Below are 22,536 nucleotides of genomic sequence, written 5' to 3'. Positions count from 1 at the left end.
GGCGAAAAGGGTACATTAGTGGCAGATAAAATTTAATTAGGCGGTAGCATTACGACAGGTAGCCATCCCAGTTCTAAAGCTTTAACAATAAATAAATTGATTTGATAATTTATTTTGAGGAACTTGCGTGTGGTGGATAAACACATAGAAAAGTACAGCAGTCACCAAATAAAAGATGATTTCAAAATCTTAAATAAACGGGGAAATAAAAACTTCATTTAAAATAATTTGAATAAGACAGTCCAACATTCCAATATTAAAACTTTTATTATCAAACAACTTCTGTTCTGCACGACTGTTGAGGCAGTATAGCATTAGTTCGACATATTGGAACCTTCATAATTGATGAATTTTGGCGCTAGAAAAAAGGGAAAAACTGTATTAATAAATGTTCCGTCCGACTAGACAAATTTACATTAATCACACAACTATATTATGCCCTCAGTTGAATACTTATTCTATGACTCACAACTCCCTCCCCCACCCAATTTCTCAAACATGCAATGTTTAAGCATAGAAGTATGATTCCCCACCACAATTACGTTATCAAAAGCATTAATGCACATGTATGTAGGCATGAGATCATCAGAGGATATTACCTGGGATGGAGGGAGGCCGATAACATGAACAAGTTCAATTAGGTCACAATTTTTCCAGAACGGTACTGAGGATGGGCATCCTTTGGGGACAAATCTGGAAAATCTTCCAGCCTGTCATTTGTGGAGAGCATGGATGCTCATAGTTGCACATGGGCCAGAATCTTGGGGAGGTGGTATTGAAGGATACCCCAAGGGGGACATGAGATGGGGAAACAGGTTCATTTTAGGGCAACATTTTTAAGGAATGCAGCCATTCATTCTGATCTCGGGTGAGGTTCCCCTGTAAGCAGCTATGCAGCCTATATCCTGAGTCTATTAAGTTCAGAACAAACCATTTTTAATTATTTACATCACCAAGTCTTCTCTTTTTGATTCACTATTTGCAAAGTGATAATAATAATAATCATCATCCATGCATCGTGACAATCTTGGAGCCGAATTTGGTATTCATAGATCAACTTTAGTTTTGGAACAAACAAAAATAAAACCAAAATTTTTTAAATTGTACTTTTTTGAGTTAAAATATTTTTAAAAAAATGAGATTCGTCCATTATCCTATTGAGATTTTCACTAAATAAACATTAAAAGCTTTATGAGTCAGAAGGAGGTTTATAGTTGACGTATAACTAAATACCTAAAAGTTCTATTCTTTTTCTTATTCATTGTTTTTTTTTTCATGCCCTCAGCATGACAATGATCAAACCGAACTCATAGATATTAGAAGTAAAAGTTAATATTTACAGTTTGGGGAAATTAGAATCGAATTTTGAAAATACATTTTAAGTTTATTTACAGTGTAACGTAGACCAAAGAGTACAGGCAACTTACAGGAGTTGAAAATGGAGTTAGTGTCGACAGAGAAAGTCATCAACTAATTGTTGCGTTTGATGTTTCTTGGCATTTTTTTTCAAACTTCGTAATAGTATTTTTTTAAGAAACGGAGATCAGACACTTACTGCTACACTAATTTTGCGAATTACATTCATTACACTAATTTTCCTTTAATAGTACACGGAAAAATTACCAAGAAACACCCAGCATTAGATGGCGCAGGTTTTTTTTTTCTAGACTAGAGCCAGTTTCCACTCTTGTAGGTTTCTCGACTCTTAAATGTAGAAAAAAAGATCCCGTCGATACAAAATATCACAGTTCAAGCAACTTTTCTTGTTTCTCAAGCCAACATACTTTCTTTGTTGTTCATGCCAAGAGACTCTAAGTTTCCTATATAGGAGTTTTGGACAAGGGGGCTCTAATAGTGTTCTTTGTGTTTCGATCTGACACTGTTTTTAGGAGTTATGGGTTATTGTATTTCTTAGCATGGGACGTGATAGTCTATTACTAGGTTTCTAGCTACCACTGCAACCCGGATGATTTATCTAATTACTTCAATTAATATCGGATATAGTCCATTCATTATTATAAAAATTACGAACAGGATAAAGCCTATGGCTTTTACTTAATTCGAATAATAAGAGACAACCTGGCTACAACCTACAATTATGACGTCATTGATCAATCTTGTACATGAATAATGCAGTTTTTGGTAAGAAATCGATTACATTTTAAAAATTATTTTTGTCAATTACAAAAAGTTTTTCACAATATCAATTTCCTTTAAACTGAGCCATTAAACAACTCTCTATGATGTTCCAGTGCAAAGCTATCTGAGGAAAAAAAATGCCTTATAAGCAGAATATTAGTTCAAGCAACTTATCTTGTTTTTTTTAGTCAATATATTTTCCTCGTTATTCAAGCCAAGGGACGGAAAGTTTCCTGTATAAGGGTTTCGGACAAGGCGGTTCTAATAGTGTACTTCTTGTTTTGATCTGACGCTATTTTCAGGAGTTATGGGCTATTACATTTCTTAGTATTGGACGTGATCTTTTCTTACTAGGTTGGTAGCTACCGCTGCAACTCGGATGGTAAATCAACAAAATACCTACTTTGAACTTTCTTTTGTAGGTTGGGATAATTACTACCTACAAATATTTGTCGAATTCGGCATTATGGACCATTACTTGAGTCTACAAAAAATTTAAGTCTAAAGATTTTGCTACATGAAAAAAGTTAGCTTTTTCAATTGAGGCAAAGAGGGAGATGTAAACATAGAAATTCCAGAAAGTTTGTATAATCGCTCGTAAAGTATGTATGTATAATCGTATAAAGTATGTATAATCGCTCGCTAACCTGTGATACTTCGTAAAGGATCACAGGCTGTCTCACCTGAAAAATGTCTTGCATGTTACAATACTGAGAGATTTAAAGGCCTGCATGAAAGTTGACTCACAGCTCAGCCTGAGACAGTTTTCATTGAACTCTTCTCACTATAAAAAAGGTTGTAATCCTACTGGCTTCTTTTATCGAACAACAATCTAAGTATGCGCACTCCCCCCCCCAAAAAAAAACCAACAAAATATGCTAATTGTGAAAAATTTTGCAATAATGGAGAAAGATGTTATTTTGAATAAAACATCATTTCGGCCATGTTTGAAGACAACACCACTTTCTTTACAATATGTTTATCCACCAAACAGAAACAAGACCATATCAGAGATAGAACCATTTTAACCTTCTTCAAAAATTAGTAGAAAAATACCCAAAAGTGTCATCTCTGGCGGTCGATATCCCGAGTCACCAATTACATTATACAAAACAAAACAGAAAGAAGGTCATACACTTTTCCCCAGATATTCGACATTTCAAATTCAGTAGAATTAGGGAGTATGAAGGTAGGCTCCAGCCTGAGTTGGTGCATTTTATTGTATACATGAATAGTCTTCCGTATAGCAGTCACGTACACAGTGAGGGGCTTCGAGTCTATGTCCCCTCGAAATCTGGAGAGTTTTTAAACTTTTCTGTAGTTCCTTATATGCAATTCGTTTATTTTTTTTTATTCAAAATCCCCTCCCCCCCAAAGAATACGTTGGGTTGTCGAATACAAAGATAGCCCCCCCCCCCCCCCGAAAAATATATTGGGTATATCCCTAGCTGACATTTCAAAAATTGATTGCATATTTTTTTAAACTATTAATGGCATACAACAGCTAGCATACACATAAGCCCGGTCCCTGAACTCAAGAAGCTTATCGTGTGTAAGAAAATACCGAGGACAAGAATCAATGTAGCATATCTACCTCTAAAAAGAAACAATATGACAACTAGCCAACAGCAATTCCCACTACTAGAGTGGATTTCTTACGAAGCTCTTCAAATTCCGCCAAAGTACATTGACTGACATGAAACCTTTCCAACGAGTGCAGGAGTTGTTTTTGTGTGTGTGTGTGTGTGTTTTTTTGTGTTTTTATTTATTAAGGGAAGGCTAGCTATGCCATCAGAGCAATTTTATGCTTTATTGCTATTCACGAACGTAATAACTACGTAATAACTATTTCTATTATCGCTATTGGCCTGTAATATTTATCACCCATAATGATGGAGTGATACAGAGAGGATTCAATCAGTGATAAATAACTACAAAAAGATAACATTAAGTTTGCTTAGAAACTTATCTTGCACCTCTGAAATGTCAATTGGAAAACATGAGTCATAAGTAAATATAACTAAAAGCGATGTATTAAATTAAGCGAGTCGGTGGACAAATACTGATATCAATTAAGAAAGTTACTCGATCCATTTTAAACAAATTTTATTTGGATTCTTTGATGAATTTTTGCTTAAACCATGCAAAAAATTATTTGAAAAGCTAAATAGCTAAATACTCTTGGGTTTTCCCAGGATATAAGGGGCCACATAATTTATTTACACACCATTCTCTAGTTTAGGTGTTACATTCACTAAGCATTAAAGAATTTTGCCAGGTTTTACAGAAATTTTTAATGTTTTTTTGTTTTAAAAGCAAATAGCAAGCGGATATAGGTGAATATATAAACATTGGTCTATTTAATATGCACCTTCACTGATCATTGTCACCCTGTAACTGAAAAAAACGTCTGAAAACAATTGACTGAATAGCGTCCCCATGAAACGGTTCTGCAAGAAATTCTTGTTGTAAATCCTAGAAATTATCCTCGGATTTTAACAAATTTGAGTAAAAACTAGGGCTTTGGAGTCGGTTTTAAGTTATACCGACTCGAACTCCGACACCGGATATTTTCAATATACTAACTACAACTCTGACTTCGACTCCCGAAACTTCAAAACATAATTGCTCCGACTTCAGCTCCAACTCCAAGCTGTAATACTTCCCTTTCGTAAAGGTTCCTTTTCTTCCCTTTTCATAAACAAGTACATAGTTTTATCAAATTCTTCTCTAAAAATAATTTTAATAACCCTGTTAATAACTAATATTTATGCTATAAATTTTATAATAGTATAAAAGCACAAATTTATGAAAAAAAAAATGCCTTTATGTGTCCATAACTCCGATTCCTAAGGCTCTTACATTATTTCTGTTACTCCGAATCTGACTCTATTCAGCAAAAATTTACTAAAACTCCGACTCAATAGCCCCGGTAAAGAAAAATTGAAAAGTCCCCAGTTTTACTTTGATTCGTTGGAATTCCTTAAAATGTGTAGCTACTGAAACTCGGCTTTTACCTAGAATTGCGCAGAAGGGCGGCCTCAGATGCGCTACTATTGATCAGAAACTATTCGACAACTAAGTATTTGAGCATTTAAATACAAAAATAAATGTTTTGGAAAGTAATCATATTAACATCAGATACATTTATAGGCAAGTATATACCAAAAATTCTTTTAAATTTGGAAAAATTATATGCATTGTGAAAAATTCATTCCTTCTGAAAAACGGAATCCCCCCCCCCAAAAAAAAAGCTAAAATCAGATTACGCCCACAACAAGGCACACTTGAATATTAACGTTATGGATTTGTTACCAATGTCTAAATGTGAACTTTACGTTCACAGAAGGTAAAAATCTAGTGAACTAATTTCAATGACTATCCACCATAAAAAAGAATAACTCAGTTTCTATAAACCGACCTTCATCCATATTTCCGTCAAGTCTGTTGGATGGCTGTCAATTCCGTCAAGTTTCGTTGAATGGCTCGAAAATGTAAATCAATAAATCTGTATTGATGACACACTAAAGACAAATACGTCATCACTTCTTTGGCCACAAAATAATATATATCTATCGAATACAAAATTATCACGCAGTACATATAAGCAAATAATCTGTGAACTACCTTTTGTGGCAACTTCGTCCAAGGAATCCTTCACATTTGATATTGTTGCATCAATTTGTTTTTGATTCTTCAAAAAATAGGGTCGAACAAGTCTTGAATATATAAAAGTGGATCCATTCCATGGAACGGGCAAGAAACACCAGATTAAGAAAACACACTGAAAGTTGCATAAAGTTAAATTAATTCCTTTTGTAGATAAGCAGAAAGGTTAGCAAAAGTTACTCTGCGGCTTCTATATTATTCCAAAAGAGAGCTTTAAAGTTGTTATTTTGAAACCTTAAGCGGAAAAAGAATAATGTAAAGGACAAAATATATCACAAGTATACCCGAGCACAATGGTATTGAAAGGAGGATTTAATCTATTTGTTCAAATATCCCTTCACCAAAAAAACTAACGGAAAAAAAGTGTCTTTTACTCGACCACCCCATGCCAAAGACCCAGGAAAAAACAACCTCCAAAACCACACTCACTAAGGGCCGAATCTGTGTTTACCTATGATTCAATACATATAAATCAACACTAAATTTTGAGATCTTAACAAAAACATTGCAAAATTAAAACACTATAATATATAGAGTAAAAATAAACAATAGTAACGATTGTTTCGAATCTCTCAGCACCTTTTCAGACATCAGAGCAGGCAAACATATTTTAACAGAGGTAATATACAGGCTGAGACAGACTCAGAGGGGAATTGTTTTGGGATAATTAAACTTGGAGTGGGAGAGCAAGGGTTTGAGAGCTTTACTAAATTCACGCAAGGAGTTGCTTGTCTTATATTATTCCAGAAGGAGGGGGGCGTGTGCTATGACAGGAAGTCATCCAATTTCTGGTCCAAGAAACTCTGGCTACGTGGCTTACATGTTATTGTTTGTTCTGTTTTTGATTAACTTGAGGAGGTCTAATCTCCTCCTCCTGGCGTGCTCCCAACGGTGGTCCTGTAGGGGAGAATTTCAGAAAAATGCAGGACAGATAAAAAGGAGAAAATTTGTTTTAAATTATTATCTAGATTTAATCCTAAGAATATTTACAGTATACAAAAGCTAGTGTTCAGGTTTACCTTAGCTATACAACTTCAAGCTCTATGATATGATTTGTAAGCAATAATTTTGGCTGGACTTGTGCCACAAGTCCTTCTTCTCTCAATTTTATCACCCCAGAGGACTCTTAAAATTTGTCTGTCAAAAAATGTGTTTCTATTGGTCAACAGATTGTCAATGGATGCCATAGATGTTGTTGACCTAAATTTTTGAGCTATATCAATCTTATTTAGATTCTCTTAGGAGATTAGCAGTTTTCTGAGTTACCTTGCACTCAAACACGTGATTTTGCAAAATTCCATCTGCAGTACATTTAGCTGAAGGTGTTACACTTTTTTGAATTCCATACTCCGTATGAAAACTGCATGACATTTAAGTCTATGGTGCAAGGGGTAATCTTGCCTTTTGTGAAATAGGAGCTGAAGAGACTTAACTGATTTTGGATGTCTTCCTCCCAAACACTCTCTAAATGTTGTTGGTCTGTTCTGAGTCAGCTGAATGATCTTTATTGCCTTTTAGGGAAGAGAGTCACCTTCACCATTGTCTCTGATTCCTTGACGGGATGCACTTGAAGCGGATCTTCTTCTATTTCTATTGGAGATGGGGTGGTATGCATCTAAGAAAGACAATTTCGATGCAAGTACTTCAAAATAGATTCATTTATCAGTTTGAGAGCTGATTTAGAATCATTAAATACAACGATCTTGGGGGATTGATCTGCTCGATATGCCCCAGGGCTTCAAATATTGCTGTAATTTCTGCTGACAGTATTCACGAGCCCACAGGGATTCTTTTGATTATGTTCGTCAATAAGAGGGGTACAACAGCGGCCGCATTTGCTTTGCCCTTTTCATTGACACAGGGTCAAATATCTTAATCATTTTCACCTCACCATAGTCTCTGTTAAGATTCTGGTCGCTTATGGCAACCTCTATGGATTTTAGAATTTTGTTTCATAATAAAAGCCAGAAGTCTTGACTGGTTAAAGAAAATAGCCTGTGAAGGATAATCAAAGATGTGTTGAGCTAGGTTTCATTTGGTCCACTTTCATCTACCTAGTTGGCACAAATTTTCAAATCTAAACAAGTCTGAGGATGATGTCATACAGGTCCCATCAAAATTATTGATTACAATTCGAATTGTAAAGCTTACATAGCTATGGTGAGCTTAACAACCATTTTCTTTATCTTAAATAATGAGGTTGGCCTTAGACAGTATTGAATATGTGCTGTCAATAAAAACAAATGTTCTAGAAAAACAGCAATTACTAAGTTATTTATGGATCACCATCTATTGAGATAACCATAGGAGATAGGAGTCGGACGAAGATCCACACGGGCCATCGCTAAAGCATGGGACATCGAATTGACGTTTCATATGCTGGATCTTTTTAACAGGGACAAATAGCAAGCCTGCCGACCAGCCTTGCTGCAGGTGGGACCAACCTCTGGGACCTTTATTAGCAAGAAGGGCATCAATCCACTGTGCTACCAAAGGGTTAATCATTAGGAGAAAAGATACGATATTTATTTGAAAAAAAAACTGCTACCACAAGCCCTGAAGGGCCGAATTCGTATTTCGGGGTCCAAAAACAACAATACACTTAAAACTGGCTAAAAAGTAAAAAATTAACTTGACGGAATGAATAAATCATTCACTGGCCATTATTTAAGACTGTCATTTCACCAAATTCATCAAATATATATATATATATATATATATATATATATATATATATATATATATATATATATATATATATATATATATATATATATATATATATATATATATATATATATATATATATATATATATATATATATATATATATATATATATATATATATATATATATATATATATATGTATATGTGTAAGGACACATAAAGGACAAGTTAGGACTAACAGTATTAAAAAACACATGGATGAGATTGGCTGAAATAAAGATTTTTTTTCAAGAGCACTAAGTAAATAAAGCGTCTGTCAAAACCACAGAACCCTCATGTGCTTTACCAATAAAGCATATGCCATTAAAAACATTCCTAATATGACCTGTCATCTCCATGATGGTTTAACTGAACCACCAACACTCTAACTTGATAATTCTCCAGCAATTGGTTGTCACCCTTCTTGGAAAAAAAAGCACCAATTATTACCACGCAACTCTTGTTTTTCTTTTACATTGTTATGGTCATCACTTGTATCTTTCCATGTTGAATGGTTCCCAGCCAGCATATGTAGTGGATTTACATTGGATTTCAAGATCTGGAGGCAAATTCTAAACAATTCTACATTCTCTAGGATAATTAAGAAGTTAAATACCACTTGTACATAATGACCTTCAAACTATAGCCCAAATATTGTATTAAGTAAATAAAGCGTCTGTCAAAACCACAGAACCATGTTGAATGGGGGGGGGGTACACAAAAGCGCATACAAAATTTGTTTATATTCATTTTTGTTACGTTTTTACGAGCCTGACAAACATTTCGGGGGGGGGGTCAAAACCCTCCTAACACCCCCTCTGGGTACTGCCTTGCTGCACTCCTTCACTTACAAGTTGAAAATGAAATAGAACAACTTGCCAAAGGAAGTAGTTGAAAAATTAAACTTGGCTCGACATTATCAAAACTTCTTTTTTTGTAGTCTTCTGGTAAGTTTTTGGCTAGGCAATCAAAGCCTTTGATGGGCGATGCCTTACATTGCATGATCCATTTGAATGGTTAAATCAAGCATGTTTATTTTTATTTATACATGCTCTATATTACCATTTGTTTTATCATTATTTCAATTTAATAAATTAACTGAAGTAAAGACAGAAAGAGTCAAACAGAAATTATATCATCTCAGAAATGGGTCAATTCCTACTGAACCCGAATCTCCTTTGTAATGCTTTAAAGAAGTATTCACTATCAGTATTAACTATGCAGTATTTTTGAATTATTTCTATTACGTCTTTCCAAATAGTGAATTAAAAGGTAAGTGGGGGAGAGAGTAAGTGTCCTGGGGTCCTAGTCCATTGTGTATCTCCTTTGTCTAAAATATCCAATTTTAAACTTCAAAGGTATGTGTGGAAGGAAGACTTTTATCATTTTGCTATCCCTTAATACCAAAATGACTGTTATAATTCTAGGCTTCTTTAGTAAAGATAGCAATAAAGTTACTGACCATCCAGGTCACAAAGTACACATGAAGAAAATTTAAGTATATATCAGGAGATTATATGACGAGAATAATACTAGTGGTTGGTAATGTGTTCATTGTATAAAGTACAAAAGGTGGAGAAATTTTTGAAGACGAAATTATTTTTCCTCTGATAATGCCTTTTGGCTGATAAAATGGTGAGTTTCAATATAAGAGTGGCAACCCTGCTTCAATATCCTTCAAAGATATTTCCTATTGTTCTTACAAAGCAAAAACAAAGAAGTCTATTTTAAGGTAATAATGAAAATGAAAATATACCAATTAAACTTCAGTTTAATTGATCTTGTGCCCTAACTATTGATCTGTTTCTAAAATTCTACTTTTCTTTGGCCAAGTTTGATGATAAAACAAAACAAAATTTAAATAAAATAAGACAATATTTTAGTCAATAAAATTAACTAAAAATTTAAAATATAAAAAGAATAACGAGATATAAAAATCTCACCTTGGCAAGCCAATAAAACGGAAACCAGGACAGAAGAATGTCAGTAAAAAACTCAGCAGTGCTAAAAAGGGCAAAGACAACCCAGTAAGTCAACCATCGAGTATCATCATCTTTCCTGTGTGATTCTAGTGCTTTAACTGATGCATAGGCTGGATAAACAAATGCAATAACATTACAGACTAGTTGGGCAGCATAACCAAAAATTAGGTAAATGGCAAGAATTGCAAAGAAACCTAAAATAATAGTTATATTAGTTAGCACAGGATGACAGCTTGATATCTAGAAGAAAAATGCATTAGATAACAAGAAGGCTATAATTCAAAAACCACATAGTATTACATCTGAAACAGAAATGTCCTAGATGATGGTAAATTATAAAAAAAACAAATACAAATTCTATGGATACAAGATAAACTAAACTTAATGTAAACAAAAAAAAAAATCAATTATAGATTTTGTTGACATAAGTATATTTGCTTGTTTAAGCAATTTCTTCTCACTCAAAGGTCAAATCGGTTATAGCTGAGGAATACTTTATGAACAAATGAACCTATACTAAGAGGCGTTCTTCAATGTAGAAGTATTAGTCCAATACTATTTTATTTCTTTATTAACAATTGTCATTTGATTTATTTGTCTGTAACAATTTGACTGCTCCAAAAAATAAAATGTTTTCAGGTAGTCAATGCACCCAGAATTGCATGTTTAACTATGTATGCGACATTTTTATTTCAGAATGTGTGATGGGGGGGGGAGGGCTAGATCAAGGGGGAGGCTAGAGGGGGCAAGCGCCCTGGGCAGCAAAACAGGCTTAAATTGTAATATTCTTGTGCAAAAAATGTAAAATTTACAGTACTGATGGTGCAGCAGGGGGCAGCAAAGTCTACATTTACCCCCCCCCCCAAGGAAAACATAACTCCAGTTTTGGGGAGTGGTTTTTATATCTTGTTCATCCTGATTCTAGTATACATAGATTCAACAGTTATGGATCCCTTCAGCATTGTTTTAGCTATCATCAGGAACCTCAGCCCCCCAAGGAGTATTTTCTGGATAATTTTGGATTGCATAAATTGTCTCCCAAGTTTAATTATCATATTGATCATCAGTCTATTTTGAGCATTGATTGCATCATAGACATAGTTGTCATATTCAACTGGTTTGGGACTGAGTAGGCAAAATTCAGAAACACTCCTTAACACAATTCACCAGAAATCATTTATAAAAGCATGTTTTACAAATTTCATCCCAAGATCTAACTCTTTATGTGGAAGTTATTTGTAAGCCCAACTTTTGATCATTTTTCCTTATTTTGGTATCAACTATGCTTAACGAAAGTTCAGGGGTAAAGAAACTTGTCTTATATCTGAAGAATCTTCTTTGTGGGGAGAACTTAAAAGAGATTTTATTTGTCATTCTTTATGTTTAAACTAGATAGGAGAGTTACTTTGAGGCAAGGATTTTGAGAGATTCTGAAGAGATGTGTTTTGTTTTATAATTTTCAAAACATACAAGAGCTCAATAACTTTCACTGAAATTGTATTTTGCATGTTTCAGAAAGAAAATAATACATTGTGTGTCTATAAGATAATAAAATACATTGTGTACGTTTGATAAGTTCAGCAGAACTTAGACTTCACCCTGCCTTGTGGTTTGTGGTGTATATTGTCATATTAGACTTGTTTAAAACAACAACAATAGTTAATGGAATGTGAGTTTCTTCTTTTGTTGTATAGTAATTTCTTTTCTCATCTCTTTATGCATGGGTTAATTTGTTAATCAAGTTTTGTTTCTTTCTTCCACTTTTTCCTGTTGATAAAGGTTACCAGGTGCAAAGTCAAAACCCTCTGACTTTTCCTATCATTTGCACAATTTTTTTGTTTTCTTCTTCCAAAGTTTGATGCCTTATTATAGGTTTTTGCCAATTTTTCAAATTTTTATTTTGTTTAAAGAGAAAATGAACAGACAATACAGTGGAAGAAATTATTGAAACACACAGCTGCTTGTATCTTCTTAAATGACAGCCTAGTAAATGCCAAAATCACATATTAGATTTAGTCTCCTTCAACAGATCTTTTACAAGACAAAGTTTTCCATACATAGGTGGCATTTAACATTCTTTCTGCTGATAAGGGGCTGATACCCATTTTTTTCAATGCCAGGTCTCACACTCTTCACAGCACAAAACAATACAGAATACCTCAGAAATAGATTGCACCTTCTATTCTGACTCTTTCTTGGAGGAAGTTAACATACTTTATTAACTCTCTGATTCTAAAAAAGGAAGAATATCAGGGGAAAAAAGGGACAGCCCATATTGTAGGTTTTATTTGAATGTGCCAGATGCTTTGCAACCAGGGGCGTCCCGAGGGGGGGGGGGGGCAGCACCCCTACTTTTTTGATATTTGGTAAAATTTTAACCAAAGGCGAAAATTTCAGCACAAATGGGCAGGCATCATGGCATGGTGCCTATTTCTAATATTTCTTTTTCATTTATTTTCATACAGCATGATTTAACGTATGTATTTGATTCCAATTTGCAACCCAATTTATGTGGATCTGGTAGTTTTATCAAACTAGTTCCACCTAATTGAAAATTCTGTGATTTAACATGTTCATTTGGTTCTCATTCAATATCGAATTTGCTGAATTCGGTAGTTGTATCATAGTAGTTCCACTCATTTGCAAATTTAGTAATTTAACAAGCTGATTTGGTAGCTCTATTGCACTAGTTCCGCCTATTTGTAAATTCAGTGATTTAATGTGTTCATTTGGTTCCCTTTTGCTACTATAGAACGAATTTGGTGAATTTATTAGTTCTATCACGCTAGTTCTGCTCATTTGCAAATTGGGTAATTTGACATGTTCATTACAATCCATTGGACTCCTATTGCAATTCATTAAACATACGCAAATTTTGTTATTGTAGGCAGTTTATAAACAACCATATTCGGTTGTTCTACTTGTCCTGGTCTGTCACTAAATTTGTCAAAGTTTTTTTCTTGGCTCCTATCTGATCCATAACTAAACTTGTAGAATTTGATCATTAGGCCCATCCCAGTATTGAATTGCATTGGTTTAGTACTTCCCCTTACAAGATTCGATAATTTCAGCTGGTTCACATTCATTACCTATAAAAGATAAATCACAATATTGAGGAGCTAGTTAAAGTCCGATTTCAAACAGTTTGTGGAAACAAACTGTAAGTAAGGAGTGACTTGGCTCAATAGTGACCAAAATTATAAAAAATGGAATTTTAATATCAATAGATACATCAATAGAATCAGTTTATCATGCTGATTCCAAATATACAATATTCATCAACTTTAGTCTTAACCATTAAAAGTTTAGAGTCAGAGTAAATTTGCCTGATTTTTGAAATAGGGGGGAAACACCCCTAAAATTCAAGGAATCTAGATTAAAATCAAGTCATCATATTCAGCATATCAGAAAACCATGCTGTAGAAGTTTCAAGCTCCTATCTGCAAAAATGTGGAATTTTTGCTATTTTTACTGGAAGACAGATCTTGGATGTATGTTCATTTTTTTTCCCCAGGGGTGATCATATTGAAACACTGGTCCTATAAGATTGGGAGAGGGTGCATTCAAATGGAAATTAAAAGTTCTAGTGAACTTTTTAAGTGGCCAAAAATATTGGAGGGCAACTGGGCCCAGTTTTGGGAGCATTTAAAAAAATTAGGAGCAGTAAAAAAAAAGAAGCCAGATTTACTGGCATTATTTAAAAAACAAACAGAAATTATTTCATATATTAAGGGTTTTCCCCAGCTCAATACCTTGCTCTTTACACTAAAGTTTGACTGTTTGTCCCAATTTTTTAAGGTGGCTACTGAAACACAGGGGCTGTTTAATTAGAACAGGAAGCTTTTATAAAAGTGCTAACAGCTTTAGCGTAAAGAGCAAGGTATTGAGGAGGGGCAACCCTTCATATATGGAAAAAATCTGCCAAAATTAATATGCAAATTTCGTTTTGATTCTTCATGCATGGTGAGCCAAATTCGAACCTGCATTAGTTGAAAAATGTTCAGAATTTAAATTTAAAAAATGAGTTTTTTTTAACTGAAATTAAGGAGTGACATTAAAACTTAAAATGAACAGAAATTATTCTATATATGAAAGGGGCTGTCCCCTCCTCAACGCCTCCCTCTTTATGCTAAAGTTTGACATAACTTTGTCTTTGTCACAACTCTACTTTTCAAATCAATAAAAACTTTAGCATAAAGAGCAAGGTTAGTGTAAGGTTTATATAAAGGTTGTATTAGTGGTGGAAGCATCAGAAAAAAAACCTGTTAGAAGCTAAAAGGTGTTTATTTTGGATTCCAGATGTTGTTTTTCATCAGAAGAAGAAGGCTGATGTAGAATGTTTGGATCACTAGGTTCCAGGTCAGATCTTGGTGGCAAATTTAACATAACCAAATACTTCTCATGAGCTTTGCTGTAATACATACGCAGAAACATGGGAATTATATATCCTGTTGCTAACTAAAGAGGAATTATACTATTTTAAGGTTAAAACTGATGATAAACTGGTCAATGGAATTGAACCAAATCCATTCCCATTGTAGGAAGACACAGTTTAAGCTTTGCTTTGAGCTATCAATGAACAATCACCATTCAGTTGTATTATAGGAAGAACTTCCCAACTTTTCCATTCAGCAGTGCAAAATTGACAGTTTACTTGAACTAATCAATTCAGCAAATGCTTAAAGCTTAAGTTCAATTGGTGGTAGTCTTGCATAGATTTAATTTCCCTGTTGTTTTTGTGGAGGAAGGGATTCCCATATAGTCCTGCTGTTTATAGTTCTACAACCACTAAGCCTTTTTGATTGCATTCATAATCTTTCCATCTTTCTAGCTATTGACCACGCCACACATTTTTGCCCAAACTATATAGTGACCAATAATACTTAATCTATTTTCTATAAACAACACAGAACAAATCCAAGGGATAGCCTAAATGATCTCCTGCCAATTGGTAAAAATGGCCACCTTGTCATAAAAATAGTCACCCTAAGACACAAAGCAAGAACTAGATACAAAAAAAATAAAGATTATGAGGCTGTTAAGGTTGAATTGAGGCAAATCAACTATGAGTCAATACTCCAAGGTGGATCAATTAGCAGTGGGAAAAATTCTGGACTATAGTCATAGAAACTCAGAAATGGAACACGATATACTAATGACCTTGCCATATTTGATGGCTAGCATAAGAAAAACAAAATTGAAAATAGAAAGAAAAACCAGGTTGCTATGAAAAATATTCCAAAGCCTGAAATAAGTTAAAAAAAAAAAACCTCTAAAACAACTGTAACAAAATTTTGAGACAAGACTTGCAGACCATAGTAAGTTGAATCCCAAGAAACATGGACATCAGGAAGGGGGGACAGAAGGGGGCAGCTGCCCCCCCCCCTATAGAATTTCAAATTTACAATAGATATTAACAATGACTTTTTGTATGTTAATTTTTCTGTTGGACGTTTACTGGTAGATGGTTGAAAAGCTGGAAATAAACAAACATTTCCAAATATTATTTATAATATTGATATTTATGTTTTAATATTCAATTTTGATTTTAAGTCTGATATATAGATACATCAATTTTGATATTCAATATCACCAAACTATAAATTTTTGAATTGAATCCTTAGAACAAGAAGCTGTTATCTAACCATTATGTGATTGGTGTCAAATTGCTTTTATGGTGTTGATTTTTTAAGATATTGTAAGAAGCATAGTGGGTTTATTATGTTATTCATTAAAAAAACTTTTTCTACAAAATGAGTTTTTCAAAAAAAAGTAAAGAACTCCATTAATCCAAAAATGAACAAAAATAGAATCAAATAATCTACCAAGCATACAACTACCACAAATTAGTATCAATAAATAAATGAAGTCCAAAATGAACAGAAATTAAGTTTTGAGTCAAACTCAAAACAAGCAGAAACTAATATGAGTAGGGTTGAAAACCCCTATGCTTTCTAAAAGCCAGAATATAATTTGTACTTTATTGAAAAAAATTCAAATGAAGGTGCATTGTCTGTTTAACATACACATGCTCATATTTATTCCTTAAAATCTATATTAATTTTTGATTTCTTAAAGTTATAAAAGAGAAAACATTTAAAAGAATTTTTTCACAATGTGTTTGTGTGTGTGTGGGAGGGGGGGGGGGGGGCAGCTGAGCTCTGATCACTGACACTTAAAAAGGGCACTAGAACTTATGATTACCAATCCAATGCATATATGACCACCCATTTTATAAGAGCCTTATATGCCCCAAGGGCATAACTTACAACCCTTTTCCTGAGAGCTGTAGGGGGGTTGTCTTCCTCACACTCATAATTTCCAAAACCTTCAACTACAATGAATAAAATTGTTATTTCCAAAAATTGATTGGAGGTGTTAAGACAAATGCAGAGCATGGATGAGGGGACTGTTTTCTCTCAAATCACTTTGACTCTTGAAAAGGGCACTATAACTTCCAATTTCAAATCAAATAAGCCCCATCTGATGTTTATATAACTGCCCATTCAAAAAAACCTTATATGCCTTCTTAAATAACTTACAACCCTATCCCCAGGATGCTGGAGGTTATGTCATCCCTAGAGACATTATTATATGCTCTTTGGACTATTTTGAAATAAATTACTATCTCATAATTTCAATCAGATGCATTTGGTGAAAGGATTGGTTCAAAAGCCTTGTTATATGATATTTAGACTATTTTGAACCGAATGGCTATATCAAACTTTCTAGTAGATGTATTTTGGGACAATACAATGTATGTGTAGGGGGGGGGGGGGACATAATTTCCAGGCCTTTCAAATATGTTGAACAAAATGGCTATCTCAAAATTTTGATTGAAAGTGTTTGGGAAATGATGGGCATAGGGGGGGGGGGGGCATTTGCCCTCTCAATTTCCAATCAAATGAGCACCTTTTGAAGCTTCTACAAAAAAAAAAACTATATAAAAACCTTATATGCCCCATGGGAATAACTTACAACCCTTGTCCTGAGGGCTATGGGGGGGGGGGAGGGGTCATCCTCAAAGACAATCATTTTCAGACCTTTCAACTAAATCAAATAAAATGCCCATATCAAAATGTTTAGGAAAACAATGGGTGTGGGAGGGGGTGATTCTCCCTCTAAATACTTTTGACTATTAAAAATGGGAATAGTCCTCTCAATTTCCAATTGAATGAGCCTTTTTTTTAGTTTTTATGACAATACTTTCCATAAAAACCTTGTATGCCCCCAGGGCATAACTAATAACCTTAGCCCTGAGGGCTGTGAGGTGGTTGTCATACTCAAAGACATAATTCCCAGACCCTTGAACTATGTTCAACAAAATGGCTATATATAAATGTTGATTGGAAGTGTTTGGGGAAATGGTGGGCATGGGCATTTGCCCCCCAGCCACTTTTGACTATTAATGAGGGCACTAGCCCTCTCAGTTCCCAATTGAATGAGCCCATTTTGAAGTTTCTAAGACAACACTTTCTATAAAACCTTATATGCCCCCAGGGCATAACTTACAATCTTTGCAGTGGGGGGTGTGTATGTTTGTCATCATGAAAAACATAATTTCTAGTTCTTTCAACAATGTTCAACAAAATGGCTACCTCCAAATTTTGATTGAATATATTTGGGGAAATGCTGGGCATGGGAGAGGGGGTTAGTTGCCCTCCAATCACTTTTGACTATTAAAACGGGCACTAGCCCTTTCAATTTCCAATCAACTGAGCCCTTTTCGAAGTTCCTACAACAACACTTTCTATAAAAAAAACCTTTTATGCCCCCAGGGCATAACTTACAACCCTTGCCCTGAGGGCTGTTTGTCATCCTCAAAGACCTAATTCCCAGAACTTTCAACTACATTGAGAAAAATGGCTATCTCAAAATTTTGATTGGATGTGTCTGGGGAAATGACCATTCAATTTCCAATTGAATGGGGGAGGGCTATGGGGGGAGGGGAGGTGTTGTCATTCTCAAAGACCTGATTTCTGGAATGAACAAAATAGTTATCTCAAATTTTTTATTGGATGTGTTTGGGGAAATGGTGGGTGTGAGAGGGAGGTCAGTTGCCCTCTAATCACTTGACTATTAAAAAGGGCACAAGCCCTTTTGATTTCCAATCAACTGAGCCCTTTTTGAAGTTCCTACAACAACACTTTCTATAAAAAAAAAAACTTATATACACCCAGGGCATAACACAATCCTTGCCCTGAGGGCTGTGGGGGGTTTGTCATCCTCAAAGACCTAATTTCCAGAACTTTCAGCTATGTTGAGCACAATGGCTATCTCAAAATTTTGATTGGATGTGTCTGGGGAAATGATGGGTGCAAGAAGGGGTTAGTTGCCCTTTCAATTTCCAATTGAATGGGCTCTTTTTGAAGTTTCTATAACAACACTTTCTATTAAAACCTTATATACCCCCAGGGCATAACTAACTTACTGGATTGAGCAAAGTTGTGAAGCTGAAAACAATTTTGTTGTACTTGATCTAAGCAGAAGATCTATTTTGAAAAATTTCACTTTTAAAATGCAAAGATTTTTAATGGTCATCAAAGGTCAGGACCCTCTAGAGGGGGAAGGAGTAGAGGTACTTTAGCCTGTAGAACCATTGCTGAAAGTTTCATTTTCCTAGCCTAATCCCTTTCCATGATAGCCAAAAGTAGCTAAAGTAAAATTCTACAGGATAGCCTACCACCAGATGGTTAATTTGACAGTGATATATATATATAAATTTTTAAATTAGCCAACCAGTATTTTAAGCCTAGGAGTCCAGCTGGACAAAAGGAAACATAGGCCTATTAAAAAAACAATTCTTACTCCATAATATAGCCTAATCCTAGTTAACACATTTTGCAGGGGGAGAGCCTTTATCTTCACTTCTTTGCTTGTTTTTTCAGTTTTTCAAAGATATTCATGAATTTCTTAGAGCCTAGGCTATATATTCACAGAATATATAGACTACCCCACCCCCTAATGTGTAAATATACACCTAGAATTGCATCCTCAATCTAATTAGGGTAAGACACCCAGTAGTCGGCCACCTGCCTATTCTTGGACATAATCTTTTATACTATTTTAATCACTATTTACAATGAGCTGTTTGTATGTCCGAGTTTAGGCAGAATTGTCACTTGTTAGTAGATTCAAAAATAGGAGGCGCTGTACAAGTGAAACTATTTGAATTAGTAACCTACCTGTTCAGAAATTCTTCAGAAATTTTTGATACAAAAATTTAGTTTCTATGTGGTATAATACAGTAATTAGAATAGTTTAAATGTCAAAAAGTTTTCAAAGTGATTAAAGTGTCCGACTACTGGGTGTCTTACCCTAACAATCATTTGCATCACAAATTAAATTTACTCCCATATTAGCCACATGGTGGATGTCCAAATTTTACCCAAATAGCCTAGGCTAACCTATCCAGCTAGGCAGATTGGGTCAATATCTACCAAATCATATTATTGAGTTAGGACTAGGCCTAAAGTGAATACAACATTTTATGCCTTTTTTTATCCTGATTATGAATATAATAAGCATTTCTATTGGAAATTAATTTCAGCCCCCCCCCTATATATGCCAATTCAGGGTTAGGTTAGGTATAGCCTATATGGGGGGGGGGAAATTCATTTCCAATAGATGCTTATTATATTTGTAATCAGCATAAAAAAGGCATCAAATGGTGTATTCACTTTATTCCTGACTCAATAATATGATTTGGTAGATATTGACCACAGATTGTTCTTAATATACCTAACAAATAGCTTTACTTGTCTAGTTGAATAGTTGGGCTTGATACTAAGAATAATTGGAGGTAAAATTCTACTTTAGCTACTTTTGGCTATCTTGGGAAGGGTTAGGTTAAGAAAATGAGACTTTCAGGGATGGGTCTACAGGCTAAAGTATGTCCCGGGAAGGTATTTTGAAGTACCTACCTCCACTCCTTCTCGCTCTAGAGGGTCATGACAATTGATGACCTTTACATAATCAGTGTCTTATACCCATTGAAATTTTGACAAAACAACATCTTCTGCCTTAATTTTCAATTCATCAGTTTCTGTTTCTCTAGCCTTACAGCTCTGACAATGCAATTTCAAATGATTTGATCAGAATTTTAAGAGATATGCAAATAGTTTATTTCCAAAATTTAGAAAATTTATATTGCATATGGCTTTAAAGCACTTACTCAAATAACAGGGATTGCAGTTTCAGAAGTCGTGAAGCTAGAGAAAACAATTTTGTTGTACTGCATATTAAGCAGTAAGATGTTGTTTTGTCTAGGTTTCACTTCTATAACTCACATATTTGTCAAGGTCAGTCAAAGGTCAGGATCCGTCTAGAGGGAGAAGGAGTGGAGATGGGTACTTCAAAATATCTTCCCAGAACATACTTTAGCCTGTACACCCATCCCTGAAAGTTTCATTTTCCTAACCTAACCCCTTTCCAAGATGGCCAAAAGTAGCTAAAGTGGAATTTTACCTAATTGGATACTATTTAACTGCATTCAGTTGAAAATAGATTTCAAGAGAACATCTAGGCTATTGGTCTTCTTTGAGCTAGCCTAGGCCTACATCACCTGCAATAATGAAGCCTCTGTTGATCCCAGATTTCTGTTCAACTAGCTCAAAATATGAAGACACCTTCTTATTTTCATAAGTGATATGTAAAACTTTGTCATAATATGGTTTAACAAGGTTAACGATTTTATCCATCTTCAGTATTCTACCCCCACTCAGAAATAAGTGACGTAGTATAATTTACTTCTTCTACAAATGCAAGGAACAGACTCGCAAAAGTAAATAAAAATGAATAAATAGGTAGCGCAATGTAACCGCACCTAACAAATTCTAAACTACTTTCGCGTCATAGAAGATGATGAAATCTCAAATCTTGCACTCTGGGGTAAGAAAAAACTTGCAGTGGTAGAATCTAAAGGCTCTTCTTTTGAAAATGTTCAAATGTGTAAAATAAAAAAAAGAGACGCCCAAGTTTCAGAAGTCATATCAAGAATTTGAGAGAAGAAGACATTGTAAAAAGATTCCCGCATGGCATCTATAGACCCAATTAAAATAGGAAAAAAATACTTATGCTATTCAATTTAGAATAGAAAATTATCTTCATGGTAAAAACTTTGTTTTTTGTGGCTGATTAGCTGTCCACATTTGATGGAACATCAAATAAAAATAGGGCTTAAATTAAACGCAGATCTGTTTCTTACAAAAACGACTTTAAAATCCATGAATATCAAGTCACACTGATACATTCATGGTATTTTTTTAAAAGTACTAAATTTTGTTAATATGCGGGAAAAGATTAATGTAAAACAACGGTGCTGGCAGAAAATTTTCCAGAAGGGGGGGGCAGACGCCAAAACAGCAGTGGTGGCTGGGTGACAGTTTAGGTGGTTTACGGCACCAAACTATGACTTTATCCCAAAGAGGATGAAATCCTGAGAAGATAATTGATTTAAAATCAATAACTATATTTTAGGCTTCCCAGTTGCAAAAGAATTAATACCACAAGGTGGTAGTACTGGGTTCGACCAAGTTGATTCGCTTTATTTTTAATGAAGTTATGCCACGTTTGGTGATCTGTAATTGCGCATCAGCTATAATGAGGGGGGTGTGAGTCATTGTTTAGGTAAGGGTAGGATAGATTCCTACAAAAATATATTTTTGTGGCCAAACTGCTTACTCATCATGAGACTTCAGATGAATGTTGAGAGAGGAAGGGGGAGTAAGAATTAATTAATTTGTTTCTCTATACAGCTAATATGCTACATTCCCACATCTACCAGCACAGAGGTGGAAAAGGCAAGGCAGGTCATCATCAGCCCCGCCATGAAATTTCTGTGGGGTGGCAAATACCGCTAGAAACTTAGTTTTCAATAATTTTCAATGGTAATATTTTCCTTTTTCCTTTATATGAAATACTCCAATGTATTTAATATATATATATATATATATATTCAAATATTATCCAAAATATATATATATATAAATATATATATAACGTATTTATCGATAAGAAAATTTTATTGTAGAGGTTTT

The 22,536-nt window shown here is 34.5% G+C and overlaps 1 protein-coding gene across 1 annotated transcript; it reads right to left on the bottom strand.

Annotated features, from left to right (window-relative positions):
• Nucleotides 1-96: 96 nt before the first annotated feature.
• On the bottom strand, nucleotides 97-21,236 carry LOC148942656 (receptor expression-enhancing protein 5-like). The gene is made up of 4 exons (XM_089102142.1): nucleotides 21,063-21,236; nucleotides 10,460-10,692; nucleotides 5,767-5,923; nucleotides 97-358 (listed from the first exon to the last, which is right to left on the bottom strand). Exons 1-4 carry the CDS (start codon nucleotides 21,196-21,198, stop codon nucleotides 315-317), a joined length of 570 nt encoding a protein of 189 aa, XP_088958268.1. The 5' UTR covers nucleotides 21,199-21,236; the 3' UTR covers nucleotides 97-314.
• Nucleotides 21,237-22,536: the final 1,300 nt, after the last annotated feature.

Source organism: Artemia sp. Qi Xiang Cuo, chromosome 16 (genome assembly GCF_049724085.1).
Source record: "Artemia sp. Qi Xiang Cuo chromosome 16, ASM4972408v1, whole genome shotgun sequence".
Taxonomy (NCBI): domain Eukaryota; kingdom Metazoa; phylum Arthropoda; class Branchiopoda; order Anostraca; family Artemiidae; genus Artemia; species Artemia sp. Qi Xiang Cuo.
The sequence above is the reverse complement of the archived record's forward strand: the minus strand, read 5'-3'. Positions and strand labels throughout refer to the sequence as shown.

What these genes read in the sequence shown, in the direction of transcription:
- LOC148942656 (XM_089102142.1), bottom strand. Translation starts at nt 21,198, where the DNA reads ATGGATAAAATCGTTAACCTTGTTAAACCATATTATGACAAAGTTTTA. An exon ending in CAGAGGCTTCATTATTGCAG is followed by an intron (nt 10,693 to 21,062) that starts GTGATGTAGGCC and finishes CTATTATTTTAG; the next exon opens with GTTTCTTTGCAATTCTTGCC. An exon ending in GGACGAAGTTGCCACAAAAG is followed by an intron (nt 359 to 5,766) that starts GTAGTTCACAGA and finishes CCTTTTTTCTAG; the next exon opens with CGCCAAAATTCATCAATTAT.